Source organism: Salmo salar, chromosome ssa07 (genome assembly GCF_905237065.1).
Source record: "Salmo salar chromosome ssa07, Ssal_v3.1, whole genome shotgun sequence".
NCBI classification, from domain to species: Eukaryota; Metazoa; Chordata; class Actinopteri; order Salmoniformes; family Salmonidae; genus Salmo; species Salmo salar.
This window is the reverse complement of record NC_059448.1, coordinates 2,881,498-2,892,801: the sequence shown is the minus strand read 5'-3', so window position 1 is coordinate 2,892,801 and position 11,304 is coordinate 2,881,498. Positions and strand designations below refer to the sequence as shown.

General features: G+C 43.1%; 2 protein-coding genes across 2 annotated transcripts in view; one reads left to right on the top strand and one right to left on the bottom strand.

Moving 5' to 3' along the window:
- Window positions 1–5,157: 5,157 nt before the first annotated feature.
- LOC123743865 (cilia- and flagella-associated protein 251-like) lies at window positions 5,158–11,100 on the top strand (the record flags this gene model as incomplete). Its single annotated transcript, XM_045722574.1, has 3 exons — window positions 5,158–5,175; window positions 10,434–10,961; window positions 11,026–11,100. Coding segments are annotated over exons 1-3 (621 nt in total), but the record flags the coding sequence as incomplete, so codon positions are not given.
- LOC106608422 (FRAS1-related extracellular matrix protein 2) overlaps window positions 11,030–11,304 on the bottom strand; it is a 68,724-nt gene continuing 68,449 nt past the window's right edge. Inside the window, exon 34 of the mRNA XM_045721425.1 lies at window positions 11,030–11,304. This exon is cut by the window's right edge and continues 518 nt beyond it. Within this exon, the coding sequence (XP_045577381.1) occupies window positions 11,145–11,304 (160 nt within the window). The 3' untranslated portion in view covers window positions 11,030–11,144.

Genomic DNA, 11,304 nt, shown 5'->3' with positions numbered 1-11,304 from the left:
GGCGGAGAGAATGGAATGAAAATGGCGTCGTTGTTCACAGTGTAGCTGAGCTCTGTGAGTAGCGCCATCTAGCGGCGTGGCGTGTTGCGGCACATTCACCTGTTCAAATATATCATATCATCATGTCCTTTCTTGTATAGTACTTTTTATTTTTATTAAAATGTTGTTTTTTTACATTTTTTATTGAACCTATATTTAACTACACAAGTCAGTTAAGAACAAAATTATTATTTACAATGACCGGTCTAGCAAAAGGACTCCTGCGGTGACGGGGGCTGGGATTACACATAAAAATAGAACAAAAAACACACATCATGACAACACAACACTACATAAAGAGAGACCTAAGACAACACAGCATGGTAGCAGCACATGACAACACAGCATGGTAGCAACACATGACAACACAGCATGGTAGCAACACCACATGACAACACAGCACGGTAGAAGCACAACTTGACAACATAGCATGGTAGGAACACAACATGACAACACAGCATGGTAGCAACACAACATAACAACACAACATGGTAGAAACACCACATGGTAGCAACACAACATGACAACACAGCATGGTAGCAAAACAACATAACAACACAACATGGTAGAAACACCACATGGTAGAAACACCACATGACAACACAGCATGGTAGCAACACAACATGACAACACAGCATGGTAGCAACACAACAAGACAACACAGCATGGCAGAACCACATGACAACACAGCATGGTAGCAACACAACATGACAACACAGCATGGTAGCAACACAACATGACAACACAACATGGTAGAAACACAACATGACAACACAGCATGGTAGGAGCACAACATGATAACACAGCATGGTAGCAACACAACAAGACAACACAGCATGGCAGCACCACATGACAACACAGCATGGTAGCAACACCACATGACAACACAGCATGGTAGAAACACAACATGACAACACAGCATGGTAGAAACACATGACAACACAGCATGGTAGAAACACATGACAACACAGCATGGTAGCAGCACAACATGACAACACAGCATGGTAGCAACACAACATGACAACACAGCATGGTAGCAACACAACATGACAACACAGCATGGTAGCAACACAACATGACAACACAGCATGGTAGAAACACAACATGACAACACAGCATGGTAGGAACACAACATGACAACACAGCATGGTAGCAACACAACATGACAACACAGCATGGTAGCAACACCACATGACAACAACATGGTAGGAACACAACATGACAACAACATGGTAGGAACACAACATGACAACACAGCATGGTAGCAACATGACAACACAGCATGGTAGCAACATGACAACACAGCATGGTAGAAACACCACATGGTAGCAGAACAACACATGGTATAAACATTCTTGGGCACAGACAACAGCACAAAGGGCAAGAAGGTAGAGACAACAATACATCACACAAAGCAGCCACAACTGTCAGTAAGAGTGTCCATGATTTGAGTCTTTGAATGAAGAGATTGAGATAAAACTGTCCAGTTTGAGTGTTTTTTTGCAGCTCATTCCAGTCGCCGGCTGCAGCGAACTGAAAAGACGAGCGACTCAGGGATGTGTTCGCTTTGGGGAACTTTAATATTTATGTGTTGTTGTTTTTACCATTGAGGAGGACCACTATGGAAACAAGCGTTTTAATTAATACTTTCAAGTGATATCTTCTGTGTCCACATTGTACATTTTGTTGTATATGTTACCCAAATAAATTAAATTCATAGTACACCACTTTTCATCCGAGCCCTATATTTGACTGATTTATACTGACATCATTAACATCAGAGATAATCTTGTCTCTTAACCTCTCCTCCTCTTCCTGCTCATCCTCCTCATCTGGGGAGAAGGGCCTTGGTCAGGGAGGTGACCAAGAACCCGATGGTCACTCTGACAGAGCTCCAGAGTTCCTCTGTGGAGATGGGAGAACCTTCCAGAAGGACAACCATCTCTGCAGTACTCCACCAATCAGGCCTTTATGGTAGAGTGGCCAGATGGAAGCCACTCCTCAGTAAAAGGCACATGACAGCCCACTTGGAGTTTGCCCAAAGGCATCTAAAGACTCTCAGACCATGAGAAACAAGATACTCTGGTCTGATGAAACCAAGATTGAACTCTTTGGCCTGAATGCCAAGCGTCACGTCTGGAGGAAACCTGGCACCATCCCTACGGTGAAGCATGGTGGTGGTGGCAGCATCATGCTATGGGGATGTTTTTCAGCTGCAGGGACTGGGAGACTAGTCAGAATCGAGGGAAAGATGAACGGAGCAAAGTACAGAGAGATCCTTGATGAAAACCTGCTCCAGAGCGCTCAGAACCTCAGACTGGGGCGAAGGTTCACCTTCCAACAGGACAACGACCCTGAACACACAGCCAAGACAACACAGGAGTGACTTCGGGGCAAGTCTCTGAATGTCCTTGTGGAGGCCAAACTTAAACCTGAAATTAGCAAACATTTATAAAAACCTGTTTCTGCTTTGTCATTATGGGGTATTGTGATGTCATTATGGGGTATTGTGATGTCATTATGGGGTATTGTGATGTCATTATGGGGTATTGTGTGTAGATTGATGAGGGGAAAAAAACTAACATTTAATCCATTTTGGAATAAAGATGTAACATACCAACATGTGGATAAAGTCAAGAGGTCTGAATACTTTCTGAATGCGCTGTAGACTAGAAAAATACGCACAAAAAAACATGCAGGCAAATTAATCTCTAAAGAGCCAAAAGTAAATCAGACTGGATCCTATTTTGAAATGTTTTACATCATAATATCTATCATGTTAAATGAAATAGCTAACTTCATTCATGTCCCCGATTAATTTTTTTTGATATAACCCTTATTTAACGAGGCAAGTCAGTTAAGAACAAATTCTTATTTACAATAACGGCCTACCAAAAGGCAAAAGGCCTCCTGCGGGGACGGGGCCCGGGAGCGTGGACGGGGCCCGGGAGGGTGGACGGGGCCCGGGAGGGTGGACGGGGCCCGGGAGCGTGGACGGGGCCCGGGAGCGTGGACGTGGCCCGGGAGGGTGGACGGGGCCCGGGAGGGTGGACGGGGCCCGGGAGGGTGGACTGGGCCCGGGAGCGTGGACGGGGCCCGGGAGCGTGGACGGGGCCCGGGAGTGTGGAAGGCGCCCGGGAGGGTGGACGGGGCCCGGGAGTGTGGACGTGGCCCGGGAGGGTGGACGGGGCCCGGGAGGGTGGACGGGGCCTGGGAGCGTGGACGGGGGCTGGTGGGAGATCCATTAGTAGCAAGGAGGGAGGGCTTTAGACTGACTTTTCCAATTAGTAGCAGTGGGAGATCTTTCGACTTGCCTTTGGGCAGGGCGCTTGACCCTGGTTGCTCCTGGGGATCGCGCTGGATGGGAGTGTCTGCTAGATGACTGAATGTAATGTAAATGTTGAGCGGCTTCACTGCAGGTAAATTGTATGTTTTGAAATTCAATAAAACAAAACAAAAACATGTAAAAAAAAATATTATTGTGTTACTTGGCAATGGAAAAGTTAATGTAAGGATTGATCCTAGGTCTGTACCTGGGGGAAACGTCGCCCCGGGGAGAGAGTCACCTCTTTAAGGTGTACTCCTGAGTCTTTCCCTTTAAATCGCCATGGAAATGGCCCCTCTCAACGTAGATTGATCTTGTGGTTACAGCCAATGAAAGACAAGGATCCGGAGACGAAAATGATGAGGGAATCAAGTTGATTGGTCCATAACGCAGAAACACCTCCAAATGTTACCACCCACCAATGCCCGAAAACGGAAGAGATGTAAACCAAGAGGGGCGTGGTCTACGCTAGCGACAGTCACAATAAACGACCGTTCTTATTTCATCAACACTGTACAAGCACATTAAAGGTATTGTCACGTCCTGACCATAGAAAGCTTTTATTTTCTATGGTAGAGTAGGTCAGGGCGTGACAGGGGGGTTTTGTCTAGTTTATGTATTTCTATGTTGGTTCTAGTTTATTTTTTCTATGTTTTTTTTTTTGTATGATTCCCAATTAGAGGCAGCTGGTTATCGTTGTCTCTAATTGGGGATCATATTTAAGTGGTTGTTTTTCCCACTAGGTTTTGTGGGAGATTATTTTTGAGTTAGTGTTTGTTGCACCTCTTCGTCACGGGTTTGTTGTTTTTGTTTATTAGTTTATTTGTATGTCTTGCGTAGTTTTGACAGTTATAATAAAAATGTGGAACGATAACACACGCTGCGCTTTGGTCCGCTCCTTCATACGACAATCGTGACAGGTATAATATTGTAGAGAATAATCAAATTAATAACTGTATGTGATTTATAATGACACGGGGCAAAGAAAATACGTGAATTTAGTAGTACCCTCTTGAATTGACCTGTTTTCCCCTGCATTCTAGAGCAGTGAGTGAATGTCCTACCCAATGGTCTATTTCGAAATAAAAGTCAGTGTTTCAGAATAAAAGTCACCTTTTGTTTGTGTGTCTGTCCAGATGCTACCCGCGTCCATTTGGTAGACCCTCCTCCTGCCAAAGCTCCGCCTCCAGCTTAGACTCTGACGAACCGGACGACAACTATGTTCCGTGACATCCTCCAGCCCCGCCCTTGACGCCGTTCAGTCGGTATGTTAGAGTAACACACACACACACACACACACACACACACACACACACACACACACACACACACACACACACACACAGTCTAACGTCTCTGTGTGTTCCAGGCCCTGCATTGGGGACAGCCCCATGGTCCCTACGGAGGTCTAGAGGGGAACCTGGACCTTCACACTGGTAACAGGGCCACACCTCCACGTCAGGTAAGGTCTATGGTGTCTTTACCAGCGACAGGAGGGAACTTTTATTCTGAAACACAGACCTTTATTTTTTACAGTTTATTTTCCTAATTTACCAGGTTAGTTCATTAGGAATGTGAAGAAGGGTCTGAGCTAAGCACATTCTAATACCTTTCTATGATAAAGCGCTGCATATCTGTTTCAAAATAAAAGTATGTTTTCAGAATAACAGTCCCACTTTTGTCATTCAATATAAAAGTCTGTGTTTCAGAATAAAAGTCCCTCCTGTCTTTTTGTTTTCAGAAAAAGAGTGTGTTGGGGGACTCGATGGGTTAGAGCGAAGGTGAGCGTGAGCATGAAGGTGAGCGTGAAGGTGAGCGTGTGGACTATGTGGTCGTTGATCCTGAGAGAACCAGAGCTCTGAAAAGTACCAGGGAGGTGTGGCACGACGGGAGTGTCATATTCGTCGTAATGATCGGACCAAACTGCAGCGGGTAGATGAAACATCTTCTTGATTTATTTAAAGAAAATAAACACTGAACAAAAGAACGACGAGAACAGTCCTGTAAGGTGCACTAACTACACACGGAGACAACCACCCACAAACACAAGAGAAAATTAACCCACTTAAATATGGCCTCCAATTAGAAGCAACAACAACCAGCTGCTTCTAATTGGAGGTCGTTCCCAAAACTAACATAGAAATAGAAAAACTAGAAAACCCACATAGAAATAGAAAACATAGAACAAAAAAAACCCCGAAACACACTAAACAAACACACCGCTGCCACGTCCCGACCAAACTACAATAACGAAATGACCCCTTATACTGGTCAGGACGTGACAGGGAGGCAGTCTTCTGAGAAGGAAAAATAACACACACGTTGTGTGTTCAAAAACCTTTACTGTTAAATACAGGGGAAATCAAATGTTACATACTACTACTGTTACATGCAGGATGTGATGTTACATACTACTACTGTTACAAACAGGATGTTACATACTACTACTGTTACATACAGGATGTGATGTTACATACTACTACTGTTACATACAGGATGTGATGTTACATACTACTACTGTTACAAACAGGATGTTACATACTACTACTGTTACATACAGGATGTTACATACTACTACTGTTACAAACAGGATGTTACATACTACTACTGTTACATACATGATGTTACATACTACTACTGTTACATACAGGATGTGATGTTACATACTACTACTGTTACATACAGGATGTGATGTTACATACTACTACTGTTACATACAGGATGTTACATACTACTACTGTTACAAACAGGATGTTACATACTACTACTGTTACATACAGGATGTGATGTTACATACTACTACTGTTACATACAGGATGTGATGTTACATACTACTACTGTTACAAACAGGATGTGATGTTACATACTACTACTGTTACATACATGATGTTACATACTACTACTGTTACAGTCTGAATTTAACATGGATTACATTGAGATGTTACAGTCTGAATTTAACATGGATTACATTGAGATGTTACAGTCTGAATTTAACATGGATTACATTGAGATGTTGTTACAGTCTGAATTTAACATGGATTACATTGAGATGTTGTTAAAGCCTGAATTTAACATGGATTACATTGAGATGTGGTTACAGCCTGAATTTAACATGGATTACATTGAGATGTTGTTGTTACAGCCTGAATTTAACATGGATTACATTGAGATGTTGTTACAGCCTGAATTTAACATGGATTACATTGAGATGTTGTTGTTACAGCCTGAATTTAACATGGATTACATTGAGATGTTGTTACAGTCTGAATTTAACATGGATTACATTGAGATGTTGTTAAAGCCTGAATTTAACATGGATTACATTGAGATGTTGTGGTTACAGCCTGAATTTAACATGGATTACATTGAGATGTTGTTGTTACAGCCTGAATTTAACATGGATTACATTGAAATGTTGTGATTTTTTAATGACTACCTCATTTCTGTACCCCACACATAAGGTCCCTCAATCGAATAGTGAATTTCAAACACAGATTCATCCACAAAGACCAGGGAGGTTTCCCAATGCCTCGCAAAGAAGGGCACCTATTGGTAGATGGGTAAAAATAAAAAAGCACACATTGAATATCCCTTTGAGCATGGTGAAGTTAGTAATTACACTTTGGATGGTGTATCAATACACCGAGTCACTACAAAGACACAGGCGTCCTTCCTAACTCAGTTGCCGGAGAGGAAGGAAACCGCTCAGGGATTTCACCATGAGGCCAATGTTCACTTTAAAACAGTTACAGAGTTTAATGGCTGTGATGGGAGAAAACTGAGGATGGATCAACAACATTGAAGTTACTCCACAATACTAACCTAAATGACAGAGTGAAAAGAAGAAAGCCTGTACAGAATAAAAATATTCCAAAACATGCGTCCTGTTTGCAATAAAGCACTAAAGTAAAACAGAAAAGAAAATTCGCAAAGAAATTAATACAAAGCGTTATGTTTGGGGCAAATCCAACACAACACATTACTGAGTACCACTCTTCATATTTTCAAGCACGGTGGTGGCTGCATCATGTTATGGGTATGCTTGTCATCGGCAAGGACTAGGGAGTTTTTTTAAGACAAAAAATAAATGGAATAGAGCTAAGCACAGGCAAGATCCTAAAGGAAAACCTGGTTCAATCTGCTTTGCAACAGACACTGGGAGACAAATTCACTTTTTAGTGAGGCCAAATATACACTGAGTGTACAAAACATTAGGAACTCTTGATCAGGTGAATCCAGGTGGAAGCTATGAGACCTTATTGATGTCACCTGTTAAATCCACTTCAATAAGTGTAGATGAAGGTGGAGGAGACGGGTTAAAGAAGGATTTTAAAGCTTTGAGACAACGGATTGTGTATGTGTGCCATTCCGAGGGTGAATGGGCAAGACAAAATATTTAAGTGCCTATGAACAGAGTATGGTAGTAGGTGCCAGGCGCACCGGTTTGAGTGTGTCAAGAACTGCAACGCTGCTGGGTTTTTTACAGGCTCTACAGTTTCCTGTGTGTATCAAGAATGGTCCACCACCCAAAGGACATCCAGCCAACTTGACACAACTGTGGGAAGCATTGGAGTCAACATGGGCCAGCATCCCTGGAGTCAACATGGGCCAGCATCCCTGGAGTCAACATGGGCCAGCATCCCTGTGGAACGCTTTAGACACACTTGTAGAGACGAATTGAGGCTGTTCTTGGGGCAAAAAAAAAAAGGGGGGTGCGACTCAATATTAGGAAGCTGTTTCTAATGTTTTGTAGACTCAAGTGTTGATTACCAAGACAACATTGAATGTTCCTGAGTGGCCTAGGTACAGTTTTTTTTTAAATTTAAAAATCGGGGTTGAAAATCTATGGCATGACTTAATAAAAATGGCTTTCTAGCAATGATCGACAACCAACTTGAGAGAGCTAGAAAAATTTGAAAAAAGGAATAATGTGCAAATACTGTACAGTTGTAAAGTTGAGAGTTGTAAACAGGGTTCCGTTTGATTTCTCAATTCCACATATCGAGGTAATGAACATTCAACAGTGAATTTGAGTCAGTGTCATTGAGTGAGTAATAAAATTAAAAAATAAATAAAATCTGCTCTTGTTCAGTTCCTTCCCATTGGCAACAAAAAAATGTCGTCAATATATCGATACCACTTCAAAAATTGAATTTTTGTTTTTTTCGTTATTAACAAAACGTTCTTCAAAAAAAGACCCACATAGAGGTTAGAGAATGATGAAAACGGAGAGAAAAAGATGAAAACGTATGTTATGTTGTGAATTTGAACATGAATTATGTCCCTATTTCAGATTACTCTGAAGTTTTTTTTCGCACGATGTACCCAATGATTAATGAAGACTTGCTCGGTAGTTCTATGTCCTCGTTGTGGTTTTACAGACGTGTTCAATGCGTCTTATTTACACACTTTGTTCTAATATTTATTAAATGCATATTGTTATATTTGATAGCACTTATTTGTTTTTCCTTCGCCTCCAACCCCATTCGATGTGTGGAATGGATGTGGGAGGAGGCTAGGTCTACATAAGGGTGCTAATTAAAAAAAATTCACAAAAGCTCTGACGAAGGCCGCGAGGCCGATATGTAAAGCTCTGATGAAGGCCGTGAGGTCGATACCTAAAGCTCTGATGAAGGCCGTGAGTCCGATACCTAAAGCTCTGACGAAGGCCTTGAGGTCGATACCTAAAGCTCTGACGAAGGCCGTGAGGCCGATATGTAAAGCTCTGATGAAGCTCTCACTTTGTCATTATGGGGTATTGTGATGTCATTATGGGGTATTGTGATGTCATTATGTGGTATTGTGATGTCATTATGGGGTATTGTGATGTCATTATGGGGTATTGTGATGTCATTATGGGGTATTGTGATGTCATTATGGGGTATTGTGATGTCATTATGGGGAATTGTGATGTCATTATGGGGTATTGTGATGTCATTATGGGGTATTGTGATGTCATTATGGGGTATTGTGATGTCATTATGGGGTATTGTGATGTCATTATGGGGTAGTGTGATGTCATTATGGGGTATTGTGATGTCATTATGGGGTATTGTGATGTCATTATGGGGTATTGTGATGTCATTATGGGGTATTGTGATGTCATTATGGGGTATTGTGATGTCATTATGGGGTGAGAAAAAAATAATATTTAATCAATTTTGAATTCAGGCTGTAAGTCAACAAAATGTGGAATAAGTCAAGGGGATGAATACTTTCTGAAGACACTGTAAAAGGGGATGCTGGCCTTCTATGCAGAGTTGCAAAGAAAAAAGCCATATCTCAGACTGGCCAATAAAAAGAAAAGATGAAGATGGGCAAAAGAACACAGACACTGGACAGAGGAACTCTGCCTAGAAGGCCAGCATCCCGGAGTCGCCTCTTCACTGTTGACGTTGAGACTGGTGTTTTGCGGGTACTATTTAATGAAGCTGCCAGTTGAGGACTTGTGAGGCGTCTGTTTCTCAAACTAGACACTCTAATGTACTTGTCCTCTTGCTCAGTTGTGCACCGGGGCCTCCCACTCCTCTTTCTATTCTGGTTAGAGCCAGTTTGCTCTGTTCTGTGAAGGGAGTAGTACACAGCGTTGTACGAGATCTTCAGTTTCTTGGCAATTTCTTGCGTGGAATAGCCTTCGTTTCTCAGAACAAGAACAGACTGACGACTTTCAGAAGAAAGTTCTTTGTTTCTTGCCATTTTGAGCCTGTAATCGAACCCACAAATGCTGATGCTCCAGATACTCAACTAGTGTGAAGAAGGCCAGTTTTATTGCTTCTTTAATCAGAACAACAGTTTTCAGCTGTGCTAAAATAATTGCAAAAGGGTTTTCTAATGGTCAGTTAGCCTTTTTAAAATTATAAACATGGATTAGCTAACACAACGTGCCATTGGAACACAGGAGTGATGGTTGCTGATAATGGGCCTCTGTACACCTATGTAGATATTCCATTTAAAAATCAGCCGTTTCCAGCTACAATAGTCATTTACAACATTAACAATGTCTACACTGTATTTCTGATCAATTTGATGTTATTTTATGTAGATTTTCCATAAAAAATCTGAGGAGGAGGAGGAGGAAGAAGAGGAGGAGGAGGAGGAAGAAGAGGAGAAAGAAGCGGAGGAGGAGGAGGAAGAGGAGGAGGAGAAGGAGGAAGAAGAGGAGGAGGAGGAGAAGGAGGAAGAAGAGGAGGAGGAGGAGGAGAAAGAGGAGGAGGAGGAGGGAGAGGAGGAGGAGAAGGAGGAAGAAGTGGAGGAGGTGGAGAAAGAGGAGGAGGGGGAGGAAGAGGAGGAGGAGAAGGAGGAGGAGGAAGAAGAGGAGAAAGAGGAGGGAGAGGAGGAGGAGGAAGAAGAGGAGGAGGAGGAGAAAGAAGCGGAGGAGGAAGAGGAGAAGGAGGAGGAAGAGAAGGTGGAGGAGGAGGAGAAAGACGAGGAGGAGGGAGAGGGGGAGGAAGAGGAAGAGAAAGACGAGGAGGAGGGAGAGGAGGAGGAGGTAGAGGAGAAGCAGGAGGAAGAGGAAGAGGAAGAGGAGGAGGAGGTAGAGGAGGAGGAGAAGGAGGAAGAGAAGGAGGAGGAGGAGGAGGAGCGAGAGGAGGAGGAGGTAGAGGAGAAGCAGGAGGAGGAAGAAGAGGAAGAGGAAGAAGAGGAGGAGGAGGAGAGAGGAGGAGGAGGTAGAGGAGAAGCAGGAGGAGGAGGAGGAAGAGGAGAAGCAGGAGGAGGAGGAAGAGAAAGAAGAGGAGGAGGAGGGAGGAGGAGGAGGAGGAGGGGCAATAATCAGAACTCGTTACACCTCTGAACTATCTGCATCACTTCCTCCTCCTCTCCTGTTCCACCCATCCCCTCCTCCTCCTCCTCTTCTTTCTCCTCCTCCTCCTCTCCTGTTCTTCCCCTCCTCTCCTCCTCCTCCTCTCCTGTTCTTCCCCTCCTCTCCTGCTCCTCCTCTC